We start from the raw sequence: 10684 nt of genomic DNA, 5'->3' as shown, positions 1-10684 counted from the left end.
AGGCCAATACAAAAGGGCTGTGTGCACACCCTGTCCGTCTGTCACACTGAAGGATAAATCCCAGGTTTGAGCAAGACAGCACCGCTGAAGCAGCAGAACAGCAAGCTCCAAAACTGCATGTTGAAAATCTTCAATATGAACATTAACCACAGCACATCTAAAAATGTTGACCATCTTTATTTTGTTTCATAAACAAAAAGTCTTAAGACTTGTGTTAATGACCACCATGATCCTGACTGGTATGTGTTGAAGGGATTTAACCATTAACCAGACGTGAGTACATTTTTATAACTGCACGGACATCAGTGGGCATCATTGTAAAATTAAAAAGTCTCTGGTTACTGGGGTAGTGTCCGATATGTCTGGTTGAAACGTAGAAGAACTTCACTCAGTGAGAATGTGATCTTCTGTTGTGTCAATTTGCCTCGTTCTTTGACGCCTCGTCGAAGTTCTCCACCAGATCTGTAGAGGAACATGCGAAAAATTAGACCTAATCAATACAATTCTACAATGTACTTAGTGTTATTGTCAAAAAACATTATTTTCAAGAAAAAATACCACTTGTAGTTGCCTGAATAATTTTTATGAAGTCTCCTTTTATGCAAAACGTAGTTAATTTGCTAGAATTAATACGGATTAGAATGAGAGTCGACTTAAATGTTCGTAAGAACAAAGATGGGCAAAAATTTAACCGGTTGACTGATTTTTTCATCCAAAGGTCAATACCTGGAACATCATCGTCCTCCTCCTCAATGTCCTCTGCCTTCGGAGCCTTGCTGTCGAGAGCTGAGAAGTAATGCACAAATAAAAAGATGCTGTCATCGGATGTGATATATAAACATGTGAAATATTTTCTGAAAGTTATGTCTGGTGGTAAATTTTATATATATATATATATATATATATATATATATAATCTCACAAAACTTCACTGAGCGCCACACACTTACACTCGCTGATACACCCATTAAAATATAATCCCCTTTGAGTGGTCGGTACTTTGCCCTCAGTGTTGACCTGTTTTTAAATCCACACCTCCTACCTTTCGGGGGGAACAGATGGGACCGAGGCAGAGAGCCACACACAGGCTGGGGATTTTGGACAGTAGTGGGAGATGGACTAATTGCTGTTTTTTCTCTATTCATGTATTTTGTGGGCAGTTAGCACAATAAAGAATAATACTATCCCCTTCTTTATGAGTTGCATCTGGTCTGCTGCACTACTGGATGCAAAAATAATTTTTAAGTGTAAAACATTTTTTCCTGGTCACCTCTCACCATTTCAAGTCATCAAACTGCAAATATAATGGGTGCAGCTTTAAATCAAGAGTCACTACACAACTACAACAGTATGTTAGGACGTCAGAACATTATAAATATCCGTAGTCCAAGAGCTCAAGGAGCGCCCACCTTGCCGAGGGAACTGTTCAGCCAGTTTGCGTAAGCTGCTGAGGCTGTCTGCTCCCAGCTGGCTGAGGATGCCAGGCAGCATTTCTGTCAGCTGCTTGGTCTCAGCGTGGCCCGTGATGGCGAAAGTGTTGGCAGACAGAGAGGCCTGAACTTTGGGGTTGTTGAAGTGGATCACAGTCCCGTCATCTTTGATCATATTCACCTGAGAGGAGAGGACCACTCAGTGCTTACAGTTGCGCTTGTGTCATAACCATCTACATGAGCGTGAAACACCCAACAGCAGGTTGGTCTATTAAGTTAAAATTGAGTCTACTTGCATTTCAGAACAATTTACCTCCTCAATTCCTGCAATATTGTTGACAGCCAACTTCTTTAATGAACTCTGAAGCTTCTTGTCGTCAGCTGTGGCAGTTCTATGTACCACCTTCTTCTTCCTGCGTGCAGATCCCTACAACAAAGGAGATACAAGATCGTGACATGACAGCAATCTGAAGCTTACTATGACTTACAAGAATAACAGCATTGGAGGAATAACAAAGCAGCAGCAGAAACATTATTGCAGTCCTGATTCATTGCAGGTCACTCCTCTTCCTGTATTAAAGTTAATGCATGTAAAGATCATTAATTTCAATTCTAACTATAAAGACATTCACTCTATGTGGCATATCTGTCATTCGGTCTCGCTGTCTCTCTTTCTCTTTCTCTTGCCCTGTCCCTCTCTCAATTGTATTTATTTCCCACCCAACCGGTCAAGTTGGATGGCTGCCATCCAGACTCTGGGTCCTGCCTGGAGTTTCTTCCTCAATGAAGGAGTTTTTTTTCCCACCGCTGTCGCTTAAGTTTGCTCTGGAGGGTTGTAAAAGCGCTTTGAAATTTCTGTTGATGTGATTAACAGCTTTACAAATAAAAGCTGATTGATTGACAATCCTTGTTGTCTTTGACATGATGCAATCCAGTGATGTGATTCTGTTCTGCTCAGTTCTGAAGCCAGGCAGATTTTCTAGAAAGTTAAATAAAGAAAGTTAAAATCAACTATATTCAGGATGCGATTTGTCAATAAAACAGGTGGGGATGTTTGTTTTATCAAAAATAATAGAAGTAATCCACAGGGCTAATTCTTTTTATGTTAATGGTGAGCCTTTGAGCCTAAATTACAAACAGTTGAAAACTCCTATTTAATCTAAACTTAAAAAGACACAAAACATTAAATTTTCTGTGCCGGTCACGATGTGGCAGATGGTCTACGTAGGCTTCAGGACCATGGTCACACATGTGAAACTGAAGGTGGATGGTGGACAAAGGGATTTGTTTAGCTATTAGAAAAAGAACATAGTACATCCAAATTTTGAGAACTATAACACGCTGCAGGAATCTAGTGATATTTCTGGTATTATAATTTTCACTAATATCAGCTATAATTTTATCCACAATAGAGTGCAGTCCTCATGTGTTTGGGTATGAGCTGTTATCAGAACATTTTTCATCACATGTATTATATAATGAATCATAATGACACCAAACAAATTTATAATTTGAATTATTATTATTATTTATGTTCAGTTTATCATTATTTTCTCACGTAATGAAGGTAAAATAAATTAACAAAGATTACAGGGCCATGCTTCACGGATGTGTTCACACAACACGGACACATCCCGGTGCCGACTGCTCTGGGTTTACCTCGGCTGCTCACTTCCTGGATGGACACTTACCTTTCCTCCTATCCGGACCTGGGCTTGAAGTTTGGCCAGTTTCTCCTGATTCATGTTGTCACCTAGAATATCAGAGGAATGTCGATAAAGAATAATCTGATGGGGTTGTTTTTTTTGTGGCTTGTTTTTCTGCCTTCTCTCTCGACTGTGAGCTACACTATTAGCCAGAACGATGTGAGCTAACAGGGAACAGACTGGGTCCAGTTCGCGGACACCGATAACATACAGACTGATGAGGGTTTTTTTTAGCTCAGGTAGATCGATAAAAGAATAAAGATTTGAAGCCCTGCTAACGGAGACTAGCTCCAGCTGGTCACAGCTGTGCTGTGTGACTGTTTTGGAGCTGAAAACACAACACAGGGCCTGCAGACTGAATAAACAGCCTGTCACTGCTCGGCTCGGTCCGACAGCTCTGCTCCGAAAACACACCAACACCCACCAACCCCTCCAGCCCTAACAAACCTTATACAAATCAAATATTCGCCTTACAAACCTGCTGAAACGTCCACAGAGTCATGCGGTACTGAAAACTGGAGGTTTGAGGAAGGGATTACGTCACACACCATGCGGACTTTTCTTCTTCTACGTTTGAAGCCAGATGTATGGATTTAAGGTTTGGTCCGCCACCTACAGGACACTTTAGATATTACACCACTAGCGCCACAAAATGATGCTCTGAGCATGAAGAGTGTAGTTGTCCTCCTGCAGACTTGAACCAACCAACATCAGCAGTTTGCCATTTTATTAACAATATGACAATAATAAAATATTTGACAGTGAAAAAATATGGAAAGATCAAAAAAAGAATCATCTCCATTTCTGTAGAATTTTATTAAAAAGAACATTTAAAAGAACATTTCAGTTACGACTGATTGCATGATAAGTCAAAAATCATTTGACGATTTTAAAAGAGACTGAGAGGGAAGGGAAGAATCCATTACATTTTGAAGTGGATAAAGACAAAGGAGCAGCTACATGATTTTTTTTCGAATTGTTTTCAGTTTTCACTAATTACACACGGAATATAGACAATATATTATGTATGCATTAAATATGATAAGTTACAAAAACATCAACCAAAAATATGACACAATCATGATTTGAGGATTTTCCTCTGTGGTCCCCAAGGATCAATGAAAGTATTTGTCTATCAATCATATCTATCAATCTATTTTTATGTTGCTGTGTCTGAACAATTTTCGACTTGGCCCTAGTTTTTCCTTTTTTGTCTGTTTTTTTCAAAACCATACATAAAAATACCTTTAATAAATAATTTTCAATGCTAATAGTCATGGATATTTAAAAAGAATACAGTGTAATACAAGTAATAGAAAATGTTTCTCTCAGAATTTAGATATGAATTAATCATTCAAGTGTGCAAGTGCATTTTGGTTTTAAAGGTGCATTAAGCATTACTCCTTTCATTAACTATGGAGAAAATGTATTGAAATTTCCATTGGACATAGGCAGGGTTAGTCTGGATTACAACTCATTTAGGGATTCATTATCCATAGATGTGAGTGTGTGAGTGGTTGCTTCTCTTTCATGTGGCCCCACGATGCACAAGCGATCCATCAGGGGTGTACCCCACGTCTCGCCTGTAGTCAGCTGGGATAGACTCCAATAACAAGTGGGACCACAAAGCAGAAAAGCAGTGGAGATGATTATGGTCATTTACCTACAAGAAATGGACGGATGAATGGATGGTTAATGGCTGCTTTTGGTGTTTCTCAGACGACGTTCCAAATCAAAAGCCTCAGAGAGACCTTTTTAGAATTTAGACCAACACATGATCGAGTGGATGATGATGGGGAGTTTGCCAAGTCATGCCAGACATGTTAGGAAGTGTAATTGTTTCATCGCTACTTTACATAAAGTTTCAAAAGTGGATTTGTGGTAATGTCTTGTTTCTTAATTGGCTTTCTCACATTTGTTACTTGAATGTAAAAGATGATATTTACCTTTATCTTATTTTCATCTTATTTTTTGACAGCATGAGTGAAAACTATTAAGAGACAACATCTATAAAGCACCTTCAAAGAACACCACACAATTACTCACTGAAATTACTTTTAAGTAGACCATTGACAGGTTCTGTCACTGATGTACAAATATTCCTGTAAATCAAGGAGGTCTATTGAGACACAGCATAATGAGCCTGAATGAAATAAAACCTACCTATATTATCTTACATTATTTTTCACATTTTTCTACAGAGCTGTGGTCTTTCAACCAACAATAATCCATGTTGGGTTCTCACTTGTAACCTACATCTGATTGATTTAACCATAAAGACAACTAAATGAAAAATGCCATTAAGATTCACATCAGGTAAAAAACACAGATTATATTCTGCTTTTCCGGTCAGGGCTCAGCCAGGAATAAGACAAGCAGTCAAAGAGAATCCATCATCATCATCAAACCAGAGTCCGTGGATGAGGTAATGCGCTAAAATTGTAAGGACAGCAGCATTCAGAACAAAGGCAGTAAATTGTCCAATAGTTAAATCCCGACAGATGAGTGGAACAACCTGATACTGGCTCAAACATTTTCTGAGTACCATGATAATAAAATAATTGTAAAGAAGACATTATTCTGGCAGTATACAACTGACTTCACTGCTGCAAATTTGTGGTGTTCATTTTACACCTTAAACTTTATGACAATAGCTTGTTCTGAATAACCATACTGTAATTGTGCAGTAACTGTGCTCATCTGTATTCCATTTAAGTGCTCAATTCACTGTACCCAGGGTTCATGTGATGGATTTGATTGCAGTGTCTTGCAGAGGGAATCTACGAAGATAGTGGCAATCAGATGGGCCTACGCCTGACCTGCTGTTCTCCACGGAACTGTGGAGCATAATACATTGCCAGCAGTGATGGTAATGAGACTCTGGGTACCAGTATCTGTGGGCCAGCATGAAAAGCTTCCTAAGAACAGCCTTTCTCAGCAAAATGTAGACCCAGGGGTCCAGGATCTGGTTCCATGTGGCCATACGTACCACCATCAGGAGACTGACCGAAGCAGGCTTGTTCTTGGCTCTGGTGCTCATCATGATGATGTGGATCTGGTGGAGGGGTCACAAAATAAATGATAACTGACAGACATTTACTGGCTCAATAATGTGATTAGTAGTGAGGAACAGGGGAGTTGTTTTGATGTATTTTATGGATTTTAGGTCAAGCTTTTGCTTCAAATTTCTTTTGATTAGAGATCAACTTTATTGGCAAAAGCATTAGCTCTTGCTATATTTTTCTGTCTTCCTATGTGATCAGGCTCTTTGTTTTTGGAATGTTCTTGATAACATTTGACCTAAAATTTGGAGAATATCAAGGACCTGACCCCAGGATCTCCACCCACAACTTCCTGCAAAGACATAAGTAAGCTTAAGTAAGACACAGGTTCTGTGTCTTGAATCACAGGTTCTGTCAGAATCACGCCAAAGTTTGTTTAAATAGACTTTTACCTGCAGCTTCAGAGGGAGTTTAAAAGTCTTTTTCAACCAACAGGAAAAAAATAGGATAAGATTATGTGTTGTTGCAATCCAGACTTCTGGACATACTACAGTCTTTTAGGACATTAGATAAAAAGTCATACAGGACAGCTGTTGATGTATTTGAGTCTTGATGTAGATGAATGGTCAAGAATATCAGCAGTAAACCATGTAAGAAATTAGAAAATTAAAAAACAGATAACGACATAATCCAGATTCCTATAAGAAATCTTTCTACTTTCTTAACAGCCAATTTTATACTATTAATGTTTGAACTCCTAGATTGACACCTGCTGCTCTGATTCAATGTTTAGAGATTACCACAAAAGCACAAATAGAACAATACAGAGGAGAATACCTCACCAGTAATGGACCCCAGCAGATGCAGGACACCAACATGATCGCCAGAAGCTGGCAGATCATCTCTATGTGGTAGGACGAGCCTCTACAGTGATGATTGCGACACAACCTGGCCTGCAGCAGAGCGCAGCTCGTCAGCGTATTGCACACGATGGACAGCATCAGGGCCAGCAGCCCCAGCAAAGAGAAAAGCAGAGGTAGGAGCACATCCAGTTTGTCTTTGGGTCCCTCCATGTGAAAGAAGCACCAGCTCCTGGAGCTCTGGACCTTGTAGGGCCTCTGCAGTACCACAGGCATTATGGCAACTAGGGCCGCAAGCAACCACGTCAGCCCCAGCAGTCTTTTTACGTGGTGGGAAGCCAATGCAGTGGAGTGGAAGATAGGTCTGGTGACTCCAATGCAGCGCTCCACAGCCATGACACTCCCCAGAAGCAAAGGATTCAAGCCAAAGAACACCATGCACACCCCAAAAATGCTACACATGATAAGATGAGGGTCAAACTCTTCCCATCTCTTGTGAGAACTGTACACGAAAAGCACCAGAGAGCCATTGATGAGGTGACCCAGCAGGTCTGTGATCACCAGGCTGCTGGCAAACAGCAGGAAGTATGCCTTGGACTTGATCCTTATACGTGTATAAGATTTGACGAGGATGAAGAGGGCGAGGCCATTGGAGAAGACACCGACAGTCATGGAGACAGCTGAAGCAGTGACAGATACTTCCTCCTGGCTACAGGTGTCGTTGCTCAGTCTGACCTCTGACCTGCAGTGTGTGTCTGAACTCCCATTGGCTGACATGATGAAAATAAAACCTAAAGGGGAAGGCAGATGGTGGGTGGGATGTGTGATTAATTTGGCTGAAAACAGATTTTTAAATCCCAGTATGACAAATTTAATCAGAACCTACAATATAGTTTGACTGACTTAGAACAGGACATTATAATTAGAAAACAATAATTAGAAAACAGGGTTAAGGCCTGTAGTTCAGAACACTTTATCTATTGGGAAACTTTCTTTTAATGAACTCAATGCACGTGACGCACTAGTTGAGAGACAAACATGATAAATTTACCCACCGACTAATTTCCTACAAGGCAAAATAGAATTCTGTGCCTGTCGGGGTGGCATTAAAATGGAATAATTCATTTGTGATTCTGGACCTTCTATGGTGGCCGTCAGTAAAATCAATCATGATGCTGTGGCCCCACAGAAGCTGACCTCTAATAGTTCCCTCTGTGTTTTTGTTACAGAATTGAAGTTTAAGTACTGTATAACACCTGAGTCACACAATAAAAATATCGTCTTTTGTCTGTTTTACCATCACAAAAAACATGAAACATACTTTTCAGGACGGTAAATATCCTCTATGACAGTTGTGATGTTTAGTCTCCATTCACAACTCAAATAATTATTATTTACACTTTCAGTATAAAACTGAAGAGCAGTGATCGGTAAAAGTAAAGTAAAATGATGATCAAAAATGAAGCTATATATTTAGAAAATGTCTCACATTCGAATGAGGCAAAAAAAAAACCTCAATTTTTTACCTCAGGGTTGGTCTCTTCGTGCACAACTCGCCATACATCACTCTCTGTCTTCAGTGATCATAAAATCGACTTCTCTTAAACCCAAGTAGTAAATATCATTTAATTCCCAGAAAGTGCTCTCTTCGATTTCCCCGTCGAGGCTCAGGTTCGCGCTCCGCTGGTGTCGCGTCAGTGACGGGGGGACGGGCTCCAGTCTGAGATGTCAGCTCTGCTCAGTCCCACCGTGGAGGCTGTACACCCGTGTCCCCATCTGGGAAAGAAAAAAAAATCAATACGTCTTCTCTTTCTGTGGAAGTCAAACCAATAGTTTCGAGTTTAAACTAAATAATACTTAACTCTCGCCAGATTGCGCATGGCAAATAGTTCCTTGAATTACGCTACACGGAAACATGAGTTTATGTGTGTGGACTGTCCACGTGTCTGCATCTTGGTTACTCTTACCAGACGCACAGAAATCCTGCGTGTGCTTTTATTCTCCCCCTCATATGGTCGGATTGGCTATTCCTATCAGCGCCGCAGAAACAGGTTGACTTCATGAATCACCTACTGGTGACACAGGTCACTGACTGAATTTTATTTTATTTTATTTTATTTTATTTTATTTTATGTGTTGTTTTTTTGTTTTTTTGAGATGCTTGATAGAGCAGAAATCTTCTAACACAACATACAAAAATGGAATTAATAATTTGAATGGTTTTTTTTAAAGATTTATGTCCATTTTTTGTGCAAAATAATTAAAAACAAAATATTTACAAACCAAGGGATGACCTGTTACACACTCATAACAGGTCATCCAGTTATGAGTGCGAAAGGATATTATGCTATCAAGACTGAGTGTTGCAGTGTTACAAATTCAGGCGCAGCTAGCTCCTAAATGCGACCTTCACTCTTAACAAAAAGAGCAACACAGTCCGTCGCTGATGGATTTTATCCTGTTTATTAATCCTGAATGTATCCTGAATTTATAACATTTTACCAAATTAAACATGATCTCAACATTCCTGAAAGCAGAAGGAGTATAGACTGGTTACAGAAGAAAAAACATATACCATATAAATATTTTAATATATATGATCTTGGGCTGTGGCAGTTTAGTTAGGACACATCTTTGACAATTTTAACCCATTGTTTAACCTCTTCATGCATACCTCTCCAAAAACATTTCTGCTTTAGAAGCCCTAGTGTCCATTCTATCCCTTGGTGGCCCATCTGATTGTGTACACTGGTGACTACTTTTTCCCTGAGACGAGCAGATAACAACAGCTGATAACATTTTCCAGGGCTCACATCCTCAGTATCTCTATACAAAAGTCCATCTTTTTCTGTCAGTCTGGGCCATTGTTTCAATAGGGATCACACTGGAGCAGGCAGAGCTTGTCTCTCCTGAAAAGAGGGTTTGGTTTCCTATCGCGGAACTCTTTCAAAACCTTAAGTGTTGGGTCTAAGGCTTGCAATTTCTGGGGTTCAGTTTTCATATAACCAGGGAGTGTGGGCGTGTTACTATGGAACAAACCATTCTCTCCAAAATCGGGCTCAGAAACCTTTAATTGTCCCACCTGGTGGTGTTCGACCCCTGCGGTCCCTAACTATAGCCCTATATCAGTGTCTGTTCTAAGACTGTCACAAACAGCAACACAACCATCAAACTCTGCATCCTCCGACTCAGGATCAGACTCATTTAACACTGGCTGTCTGGAAAGAGGCATCAGCTGCTGAATTACAATGACCGGGCCTGTACTTGACATCAAAATCGAACACGGCCAACTGTGCAACCCGCTCTGAATCTGATACAATACTGCACCTAAGCCAAGGTTACTGGCATGTGTCTCTAGGATAAACGGTATGATAAAGTCTGCATAACCAAGGGAAAAAAAGCATTGGTTAATTTTTCCTTGAACAGTCCAAAAGCATCTGCACAGGTAAGTGTCAACTCTGCCTCAAACAATTTGCTGACCTTAGTCGCATGTAGCCGCAAGAGGACACAAGCCAGTGTCTTATTGTGCCGGTCCCAAGCCCGGATAAATACAGAGGGTTGCGTCAGGAAGGGCATCCGGCGTAAAACTTTTGCCAAATCAAAGATGCGAATCAAACCTATGACTTCCATACCGGATCGGTCGAGGCCCGGGTTAACAATGACCGCCATCGGCGCTGTTGACCTAC

The 10684-nt window shown here is 40.3% G+C and overlaps 2 protein-coding genes across 2 annotated transcripts; both read right to left on the bottom strand.

Moving 5' to 3' along the window:
* Nucleotides 1-161: 161 nt before the first annotated feature.
* Nucleotides 162-3714, bottom strand: btf3l4 (basic transcription factor 3-like 4). The gene is made up of 6 exons (XM_068319244.1): nucleotides 3615-3714; nucleotides 3122-3183; nucleotides 1744-1857; nucleotides 1410-1611; nucleotides 727-786; nucleotides 162-462 (listed from the first exon to the last, which is right to left on the bottom strand). The coding sequence occupies exons 1-6, from the start codon at nucleotides 3685-3687 to the stop codon at nucleotides 416-418; spliced, it is 558 nt and encodes a 185-aa protein (XP_068175345.1). The 5' UTR covers nucleotides 3688-3714; the 3' UTR covers nucleotides 162-415.
* Nucleotides 3715-5876: 2162 nt separating this feature from the next.
* On the bottom strand, nucleotides 5877-8655 carry ptgfr (prostaglandin F receptor (FP)). Its single transcript, XM_068319267.1, has 3 exons — nucleotides 8525-8655; nucleotides 6981-7789; nucleotides 5877-6191 (listed from the first exon to the last, which is right to left on the bottom strand). Exons 2-3 carry the CDS (start codon nucleotides 7773-7775, stop codon nucleotides 5877-5879), a joined length of 1110 nt encoding a protein of 369 aa, XP_068175368.1. The 5' UTR covers nucleotides 7776-7789; nucleotides 8525-8655.
* Nucleotides 8656-10684: the final 2029 nt, after the last annotated feature.

The sequence above is a fragment of the Antennarius striatus genome, chromosome 7, assembly GCF_040054535.1.
Source record: "Antennarius striatus isolate MH-2024 chromosome 7, ASM4005453v1, whole genome shotgun sequence".
Lineage (NCBI taxonomy): Eukaryota > Metazoa > Chordata > Actinopteri > Lophiiformes > Antennariidae > Antennarius > Antennarius striatus.
Note: the sequence above shows the minus strand (reverse complement) of the source record. Positions and strands in the feature narration are given on the sequence as shown.